Source organism: Oncorhynchus clarkii, chromosome 17 (genome assembly GCF_045791955.1).
Source record: "Oncorhynchus clarkii lewisi isolate Uvic-CL-2024 chromosome 17, UVic_Ocla_1.0, whole genome shotgun sequence".
NCBI lineage: Eukaryota > Metazoa > Chordata > Actinopteri > Salmoniformes > Salmonidae > Oncorhynchus > Oncorhynchus clarkii.
In genome coordinates, this window is record NC_092163.1 from 18,359,823 (window position 1) to 18,369,524 (window position 9,702).

Sequence of the window (9,702 nt, forward strand, 5' to 3'; positions counted from 1 at the left end):
CGTTCTTCTCACAAGGTTACTGAATTAGGCTCCTGGCTATCTTTCCGTTTTATTAAGTCACCACAGCACGGATAATCCACACAAATATCAATCTGATAAATCTGGCATTTAACAAAGTTAAGCCCTCATCTTTCATTACTTGCTCACAAATAACATACCAGGCACACCAGAGTCATTATAACACTAATAGTCATTCATTTTATTGAACAGTATCTTAAGAAAAACAGTACACGCAGTGTTGATCATGATCATTTTCATACAAAATAGTAGGAGTTGGTAGAGATGAGGGAGAGGAGCTTTAATCCATTCTGGCCTTCAGGGTACGTGTGGTGATCTTGTCCTTCTCACTGTCAAAATAAGTCAAATCAAGGTACTGTCACTACAACAACACTGACCAGAGCATTATTCATATCACCATCTAAATGTCATTTGTATGAATCCTCTGATTAATTACACATTTAGCAGGTATTTAATAAAAAATGTAGGCAGTGGAAGAGGAAAAGTATGACTGTACTTACATGACTTGCACAATGACACCCATGCCTGAAACGGCATCCCTGTCCACTGCATTCAGCATGGCTTGGGAGATGGTCTCAAACAGGTCCTCTGGTTCCTGCAGGTGTCAAAAATAACCATTGTAAATAAAGATAGAGATATAATCAACTATCACACTCAATGTATTATCTTACAATACAGTACACAACCTACCATGTCTGGCTCCCAGAGAGATTCACACATGCCGTACATCTGCTCTGAGCAAGTGCCGCTCACAACAAAGTCCTCTGTCACCATGGGGCAGCCAATCAGGTCCAGCGAGCAGATAAATGGCTCAAAGGTCTTGGGGTCCAGCCCAGCGATCACAGGCTCAATGTAGTATGGTCCAAATCTAAGACGAGGGATACACGTTTGATCAGTCACAGACTTGCCACCAAGGCGGAAGTGTAGACTTGTATATGAAATACTGTGCTTCTTCACATCAGTAAACTCACCTCCTCTCATACAGCAGGTTGGAGACCATGCTCATGAATGTCTTGGGTTTGATCTGACGCCCCTCCTTCAGCTCATAGAGGTTCAATCTGAACTTGAGCCTCTGGGAACTGTTAGAAAAATAAAGTGGATAATTAATATCACCTGCAAGGTCAATCTGTTGCACTGACCATCCAAATACTCTGGAACTTGGGAGAGAAGAGGTGCACTGATGGACCAGTGCACACTTACACTGTCTGTACGTCAGTAGCCAGGCCAGCCAGGCCAATGTAGAGTCTGTCTCCCATGGGAAAGATCTTCTGGAAGTCTGTGGTCACCATCTGAGCCTGTACACCGAATCTTCGATCTGCTGCAATGGCTACACATTGCTTACCCTTCATCGCCATGACGGCACCACCATTATAGGACATAATAGACTGGAGATGGAACACAAGGAAGGAAACGAGGGAGAGAAGTTATGAGTAGCAATCATGACTGGGACAATTTCAAAACCCAAACAACATTGTTTCCATCACTAACTATTGAGTTACTAACTTTGACGGGTGACCCTCATTTACTTCAAACATAGGTGAATTAGTAGAAACATTGGCATAACTATTAACGGCAAGATTATAAACTTCCATCAGACTCAAGTTGCATGATGTTGCATCCCTCTTCAGATAGCTAGTGATAACATTAGCTAGTCAGCTCATTCATAGACTTGCGTTAGTGACAAGAATCCAGTTTATAGCTAACTAGGTAGCGAGTTAATATAGTAGTTGTTTGGAAAATGACTAACACTAGTTACATGTTCGTTGAACAAGTTAGTTAGCCATGCCAAAAGTCACCTGCAATGGTAACTAGCTAGCTAACGTTAGAAAGCTAAATGCTAGCTACCATACTGATAAGGCAGACGGTTGCTAACGTTAGCTAAGCTAGTTTTACAAACCAATCTACGGACCACAAGCTACATGCATACATTATTTGACATCGTCTTACCATTGTGAATACGTTGAGGTATCTTCCTTAGCCGTTGAAATATCTTGTAAATGTTCACTATTTTTAATGACTGCGGATAACAATCCCACAGTGACTACACGATTTGGAACAGTCGGAAATCAGCCACCCTTGCTGTTTGAAACGTCATTCGGTACTACACGATGATTGGGTCTGTAAAAAGTTCCGGGTGGCCATTGGTGTTATCGTTGACGGTTGTTAGGGGACTGTGCAAACGTTCCTAGTTTGTTTGAAGCGTGCTAAAGTGAAACAATAATGAAAATAAAGACAAGGTACGGGACCAAACTTTGAAAAAAATGTACAGTAAACTATGAGCCTGTGACTAAAACACCAAACCACTGGAGATGGGCACCTCTTAAATCCAGCATTATTATCCTATAAAAAAGGCTTTCATGATAGTCATTCAACAATGTATGTCTACTTTATGATGATGCTGGTGGCAGTGTGCCTGAGAATTTCGTCTTCATAGGACGTTTTCAATTATTATAGTTTTCTGAAGGTGTATCAAAGCAGTAATCAGCATCACATACAACACCACATGTAAACTCAAAGAGTATTTCGTTTGTTCGCCCCCAACTCAAAAGAGCTCTAGGAACAATTTTTTATTAAGATCCACAATTCTTCTCCGTTACAGCAATACACTAAAGATTTCCAAGAAACATCATTTACAAAAGGGTTGCGTCTGATAAAAGTTTGAATAATCCTAAACATTACAGAGAACACAATATACAATTTCCACTTAAAAATAAATCCAACATTGCTCATTCTATAAAAGGTGAGTATGGCTTGCTGTTGCTGGTGAATGGCACGGGTGAGTCTTTCCATTACAGAGTAAGTCAGACCCTAAGGGGCAGTTTCACAGGGCCCGAGTACAAATGCATGGTGCCTCTGCAGTGTCTGTTTTGTTTATTAAATTATAAATTAGTTGGCAGTCCTGGCAAACCGGTGCACATATTTCAGTGTGGTAGCTGGTGCATATTTTTACTCTCTCCTCAATCAACCCATTCCTGCTTCTTCTAGTTCTCATCTCCTCATGAAATTCTTCTCCAGGGATGCGGGGGTCCTCTGTATGGAGTGGATGTTTCTCTTGACTCGATCCTCCAAGGAAGAGGTGGAGGCACTCTCCAGCTTCATGTTACTGCAGGGAAGGATGCAACAGTTTTAGAGGACCAGACAACAGCCATAGTAAGCATGCCATACGTGCGTGTCAGTCAGTGAGATACTTACTGGATAAAGCCAGCGTTGCGGTCATGCTTGCCGCCTTTCTCTTTCTCCCGCTCCTTCTCCTTCTCATCCTGTCGTTTGTAACTTCTAACGTTGCTTTCACGCTCTTCGTCTCTCTGTTTGGCAAAGTCCATCATCTCCCTCCTCTTCTTCTCCAGCTCTTCAGCAGAGAGACATCTAAGAGAATATCAGGCAGATAAATATAGGGATAAGAAAACACTTTAGGATGGGGTGGTGGGATTACCATTAGTTCACTGATGATTGAACCCAGGTGTGATACTTGTATAAACAGGTGCTGTGGACTCTTACTTGGTAGTACTGCTCTGACGCCTTTGATAGCGATCTTTCTGTGGGCTGGGGGGGGCCTTGGGGCGCTGGAACTGTGGAACTTTAAACTGGTCTGTCCTGTGGGATGAGTGGTTCTCTGATTTGTGAGAGGAGTGGTTGTCTGTCCTGTGAAATGAATGATGGCCGTTCCAGTCTGTCCTTTGAGGCGATCGAGAGCGGCTCCTCTCCTGAGAACGGTGCCTTAAGTGGTTGGTGGGCTTTGAGGACTGATGATGCCTCCCAGCTGGAAACTGAGGAAAGAAATTAGGCGATGAGCGGTACACATCTCTCTCAGGAGGATTTAAGTCACTTTGAATTGATTGGACTAAGATCTAACATCGTTCACTGTCAATATATAAAGATTGAGATTGAGCCGTACTGACCTGTAGTCCATAGCCAGCGGGGACACTGCGATGGTGGGAATGTGAGTGGGTTGTTTCTTTGGATTCCTCTTTAGAATGGTGCCTAAGTAAAGATCCATCACTCAGTTAACCCAATGAGTCCCACCACAACGCTGGAATGTTTTGGACTTCTAACCACTTTTAAACATTGTGTGTTTGAGCTACATACTTATGGGTTGTACCATTGGAGTAATCTACTTATTCTGCATCCGTCGGTACTATCCATTAGTCTGCGATTATTAACGGCGGCTGAGATAGAGCTGTGTTTGAGAGACATGGGCGAATGTCTGTAGAGTCCGAATAGTTTCAGCTACCCATCTATGAAAAGCTCAAGAACACACACGTAACATGTTTTGCTCTATGACGCTCACAAGCTACAAAGGAGTCATTAGAAGGTAAGAGGTTCTTCTACATAGAATATCATAGGACATCCCAAGACAGTGTCCATGATACTGAAATAAGCTCAGTTGTCACTGACTAGTTGGATATCCATTTCCCAGTGAGCAAACAATTTCTGTAATTACAGCATTCATATAAATCCATTTTTATCAGGTTTTTGCTTTGGCTGACCTTTTTTCTTTATGGACATTTGTCAATTAACGCAACTACTTAAGTCAAATTGTTTTGTGTTCTACTTGTAGCCCTGGTTGTCCTGAAAAGTAAAGAGTAAAACACTTCACTGAGAGGCTAAATATAAGAGCTAGACATGCAGAATTTTGCTGGGGTCTAAGGACTGATAGGATTGGGGCGGCAGGTAGCCTAGTGGTTAAGATTGTTGGGCCAGTAACCGAAAGGTTGCTAGATCGAATCCCCAAGCTGACAAGGTAAAAATGTGTTGTTCTGCCCCTGAACAAGGCAGTTAACCCACTGTTCCTAGGCCATCACTGTAAATAAGAATTTGTTCTTAACTGGGTTAAATTTAAAAAAAAAAAAAAATTTAAATAAACAAACAATCTACCCCATCCAGAAGTTGCTGTCAACAATAGAAGCGACAAGCTATATTTTGTAAACTATCACAAAATGCTTACAAGATCAAAACAGTTCAACTGAACATCTGGTCATATTGGCATCTGTTTACTGATCCTGAGAAACCTCTATTGAAGTTAGGTTTCAGGGGCACCTGTGTATTTTGTCTTCGTCCACAGAGCTTGAGCTCCTTCTCTTATGCTTCTTCTCCTTTCTCCTCTCTTTCTCCTCCCTTTTCTCCTTCTTGTCCTTCTTCCTCTTCTTTTTCTTGTCTTTCTTTTCAAGATTCTGACGCAGCTGAAAGAAAATAAAAAGTGAAAAACTGTTGCTGCTTTTAGAACCCAGTTAATCTGAAACAGGCTGAAACTGATTTCATCCCAGTTTGAATGGAGCCATCCAACTTACCATTTCTTTGATCTTCTTCATTTTCACTGGGTTTGTCAAGACCTCCCTCTTCTTCTCCTCCTCCCGTTTCCTTGAAAAATAAGACGTGTCCTTATCATCAGCAGAACATCAGTGTATGGTATAACAGTTGCTAGCTGGACACACTAAATGGTTAAGAAAGAGACAAGAGTGACTGACTTGATATCAAACAGCGGGTCCTCTCTGATCTTGGCGGCCATGTCGAGGTTGGATGCAGGGGTGGAGGGGTTGAAGATTGAGCCAGGCAGCAGGCCGGTTTGTTCGGATGGACCGCTCTCTGGCTCCTCAAACTGCTGGGTGATCTGCTTGTCGATGGGGCGGCCCAGCAGGTACTCATCACGGGACACCTGACCACCTGGCCCCTGGTACATCCAGTCCAACCGGTCATCTTTTTTCCTGGAGTAAAACAACAAAAAAGCAGTTGAGTGTTAGCAACAACATCCAAGGGGAGCATCTCAATCCATTTGTCTGTGATGAGGGCACACTTGAAAATAGGATAATATCAAATAAAGCTAACTCATTTGACTTTTAAACCTGGACATGACAGTGGTTTCTCTATCAAGGTGATACCTATTACTTCCTCCTCATCACAAGGGTCAGTGAGGGGAGCATTACTTTAGAGCCCCAGTCTGCTGAGCGAATCTGGTAATATCTTCTCGAGCTCGTTCCTCTCTCAGCTCCTTCTGAAGCTCCTCGATCTTCTTCGCCTCAGCCTCGTGCTTCTGTTCAGCCTTCCACACCCGCTCTATGTTTTTCATAGTCTGGGGATGCCAGCTCTTCTTCAAGTTCTGACAGAGATAAGAGAAAGTGACATTCGATATAATTAAACAGAACAGGGAAAGACAGGTACAATTGATCGATACAACCATCATTTCTGAATTCCAATTGTTCTTCAGGGAAGGCAAGGAATTACTACTTCTGAGTAACGTTAACTAGCTAGGTAGTTGTGTAACAACATAACTGGGAAAATATTAAATAAACACACCTTCAAAATGTAATTAGTTAAGGGGTCAACTTAGTTAACTAGCTACGCCAACTAGCCATCGTTGTCGTGGCAGTGATAGCGTTTCTCTTCACTAAACGCTAGTTCAGAAGTTGGCAGTAATTGAATTGTGTCGAACATTTAGGTGGTTTTGTGATTAGTTAGCTTGCTAGACACAAACAAAACAAGCATGCGTAGCTAGCTAAGTTAGTTAGCTTTTAACTCTAATATTTGATCATACTTACGAGGTCACCTCCTCCCATCTTGACTTAGATCGTCCAATTGAGTAATAAGATATGAATAAACGTGTCCTCTACCTATGTGGTTATTGTATCTGACAAAACAAATCTATGTTATTATCTAAATAACATCGGCATTTGCATGCTAAGTTAGCGTGTTGTGTTTTCTTTGTACTTCCGGACTTTCTGATTATTTGTCCGGAGTGCGTTCTTCTTCTTCTTCTTTGGCTTCTTCTTCTTCTTGGGGATTGGGTTGGCGGATAGCATCCAACTTTGAAGGTGCATACACCGCCACCTACTGTACTGGAGTGTGAGGCTAGTCACGGTGTAACTATTAAATTCCCTTCATTAGTCCTGCTCCTCTAAGAAAGTGAAATAGAGCCGTAGACACCACTTCCCTCCCCTTCCCTCCCCCACTACACCACCCAAACCCCAACCCCCTCCAGCCTCTCAGACCCTTTCACACAATCTCTCCCTGTCTACATCATACAATTCACAAAATATCAACACAGGCTCCACCGTTTCCTCCACTAAACATTCATCATGCAGACCTGTTTCACGTCTTCCTATTATCCACAACATGGCATTCAAACCTGTGTGCCCAAATCGTAGTCTACTGCACACAACTTTCTCTGTCCTACATCCAATACTCCCCACCTCTTCCTTTACTGACCGATGCACGCAATAAAATGGTCTCCCCTTACTACTAGCATCCCACTCCCTTTGTCAAAAATTGAGCCCTTCTGCCCAGATCAAGGACTTAACTTCCCTGCGACCCAGTGGGACCTGAATATCTACCCCCTCTCTCCTCACAGCACTCTTAGTCACCACATCGGCCTTCTCTTTACCCTCCACACCCACGTGGGCAGGAACCAAACAAAAGCTTGCCACCACTCCCATCCTTTCGAGTCTCATTGACAGCACTAAGTCTCCCCTATCCGACCTGCCCGTCTTCGTTCCTTCCTTCCGTCTTTAGTCTCCCTGTCCCACCTTCTTAAATCTGTCATCTATGATCAGGGTGAACAACATCGGACTAACCACACTTCCCTGAGGAGTACCATTGTCCACTTCAAACCGCATTGACAATTCTAACTCCACCCTCACCCGTATGACTCGATCGAACAGGAAATCCATGATCCAGTTATACAGACGTCCCCCAATTCCCAATGAACTCAACTGGATCAACAACCCTTCTCTCCACACGATATCGTAAGCTTTCTCAATCTCAAAATACACAACACTCATCACCTCTTTTATTGTCAGGGCCTTGGTTATCTCTGTACTAACTGTCACCAGGGCAACCATGGCAGACCTCCCTCTCCTGAATGAGAGGAGGCAGGTGGGAGGAGCTATAGGAGGACAGTCTCATTGTATTAGCTGGTATGGAATAAATGGAATGGTATCAAACATATGGCAACCACGTTTGACTCCGTTACATTTATCCAATTCCATCCATTACAATGAACCTGTCCTCTTATATCTCCTCCAACCAGCCTCCACTGTCCTGAACCCACTCTGTGCTAAGCTCATCAAACCCCTAACTCCCAAGAAATACATAATCCTACTCACTATCATCTTTTCCATCAACTTACACATGTTGGTTGTAAGTGCGATAGGCCTATAACTGCCCGCCCTAGTCGGATCTTTACCTAGTTTTACAGATGGCAATATCACTGCACATTTTCCACCCAGCAGGTATACAACCCTAACACTGTTTCCAACACACTGTCCAGTGCATGCTTAAACATCATATAACACACTTTATCTTCTCCACAGCTCTCCAACGCCCTTGTCGTCTCAAACATAGAAAACTCTGCATCCCATTGCTTCTCCTGACTCCCATTTCCTTTTTAAGACATCTCCATGCTCCTTTAACTTTCCCTATGTCTCCTCTTACTCACAGAATGCGTTCAAGACAAGAGCCACATCAAAAACCTGTTCCGGGTGCGTTCAAGGACAAAGCACAGCGCAGCATTGTACACACACACACACACACACACACACACACACACACACACACATACACACGAGCTGGTTCCAGCAGTGTGTCTTATAATAAATCATGATGAAGCACTGAATAAATAGACAACATACGTCATACTTCTTTCTATTTTTATTTCCATAAAGGACATTTCTCTATTAAAATTACAAGCAAGTCCTAAAACCAAGCAATAGTACAGCAGTACTTAAATTATTACAAAATATTGTTTCAATTCATATCTACTGCGACACCATACTACAGTCATCCTTAAAATAAGGTACGTTTTAAATAATATTTTAATAATCTTCAATCTGCTCCTATCTAACACATACAACTCAATAATAGCATTGATGATAATAATAATAGAGATAGCCAATAGGCCTTTTTTAATACATGTATCAAGTGTTCCTAGGTAGGCCTATTGGAAATGCACTACAACAGGGGAATTCTGACCCGAGTTAAGCGCGTGTAGTAGGGAATGTCATTCCCTTTTCATGCACTTTTCTCTCTACAGGTATTCTGACCTTGAACTTAAGCATGAGAATAGCATGTTATTCACTTGCTATTTGTTTGGGGTGGACATTTAAAAAAAAAGGTGTGGTGAAGGTGTGTCTACAGATACGCCATGTTTTTTTTATTTTAGTATTTTTCTCCACAATTTTGATCTTGTCTCATCGTTGCAACTCCCCAACGGGCTCGGGAGGCAAAGGTCGAGTCATGCGTCCTCCAAAACATGACCCGCCAAACCCTGACAACCAAGGTCAGCCTGCAGGCGCCCGGCACACCACAAGGAGTCGCAAGAGCACGATGAGCCAAGTAAAGCCCCACCGGTCAAACCCTCCCTTAACCCGGAGGACGCTGGGCCAATTGTGCGGCGCCCTATGGGACTTCCCGGGGTCTGTAGTGACGCCTCTAGCATTGCGATGCGGTGCCTTAGACCACTGTGCCACTTGGGAGGCCCTCAGATACGCCATATTTGAACCTTGTCTTGACTTAATTCCCTCATAACTGATTATTCATAAATACTTTCCTAACCCTAAATTATTATACAAGATCTACCAATTGGTGCTGAAAAGGAGATGAATATGCGTGTATTTAGGCCTACATGGCTTTCTTTAGTTGATCCCTAATATTCTGAACTGTTCTATCCATATATTCCAATGAGTCTGTCAAGAC

At 42.9% G+C, this 9,702-nt stretch overlaps 2 protein-coding genes across 3 annotated transcripts; both read right to left on the minus strand.

The window, feature by feature from the left end:
• Nucleotides 1–172: 172 nt before the first annotated feature.
• LOC139370428 (proteasome subunit beta type-3-like) lies at nt 173–2,143 on the minus strand. Its single transcript, XM_071109900.1, has 6 exons — nt 1,966–2,143; nt 1,219–1,403; nt 990–1,097; nt 709–886; nt 519–613; nt 173–347 (listed from the first exon to the last, which is right to left on the minus strand). Exons 1-6 carry the CDS (start codon nt 1,966–1,968, stop codon nt 299–301), a joined length of 618 nt encoding a protein of 205 aa, XP_070966001.1. The 5' UTR covers nt 1,969–2,143; the 3' UTR covers nt 173–298.
• Nucleotides 2,144–2,537: 394 nt separating this feature from the next.
• LOC139369618 (pre-mRNA-splicing factor CWC25 homolog) lies at nt 2,538–6,779 on the minus strand. 2 transcript variants are annotated; one of them, XM_071108882.1, is made up of 9 exons: nt 6,552–6,779; nt 5,940–6,112; nt 5,484–5,720; nt 5,307–5,376; nt 5,056–5,198; nt 3,918–3,999; nt 3,517–3,785; nt 3,211–3,384; nt 2,538–3,121 (listed from the first exon to the last, which is right to left on the minus strand). In XM_071108882.1, the coding sequence occupies exons 1-9, from the start codon at nt 6,567–6,569 to the stop codon at nt 3,007–3,009; spliced, it is 1,281 nt and encodes a 426-aa protein (XP_070964983.1). In that variant the 5' UTR covers nt 6,570–6,779; the 3' UTR covers nt 2,538–3,006. The 2 variants fall into 2 exon arrangements, with proteins under 2 accessions (XP_070964983.1, XP_070964984.1); XM_071108883.1 differs by lacking the exon at nt 6,552–6,779 and having other exon boundaries at nt 2,775–3,121; nt 5,895–6,090.
• Nucleotides 6,780–9,702: the final 2,923 nt, after the last annotated feature.

Excerpts from the sequence above, each read along its gene's own strand:
- LOC139370428 (XM_071109900.1), bottom strand. Across the intron at positions 1,098-1,218 it reads GCTACTGACGTACAGACAGT|TTCCCAGAGGCTCAAGTTCA; the intron begins GTAAGTGTGCAC and ends TTTTTCTAACAG. Across the intron at positions 887-989 it reads AACCTGCTGTATGAGAGGAG|ATTTGGACCATACTACATTG; the intron begins GTGAGTTTACTG and ends CCCTCGTCTTAG.
- LOC139369618 (XM_071108882.1), bottom strand. Across the intron at positions 5,199-5,306 it reads TGAAGAAGATCAAAGAAATG|CTGCGTCAGAATCTTGAAAA; the intron begins GTAAGTTGGATG and ends ATTTTCTTTCAG. Across the intron at positions 4,000-5,055 it reads GACGAAGACAAAATACACAG|GCACCATTCTAAAGAGGAAT; the intron begins GTGCCCCTGAAA and ends ATCTTTACTTAG.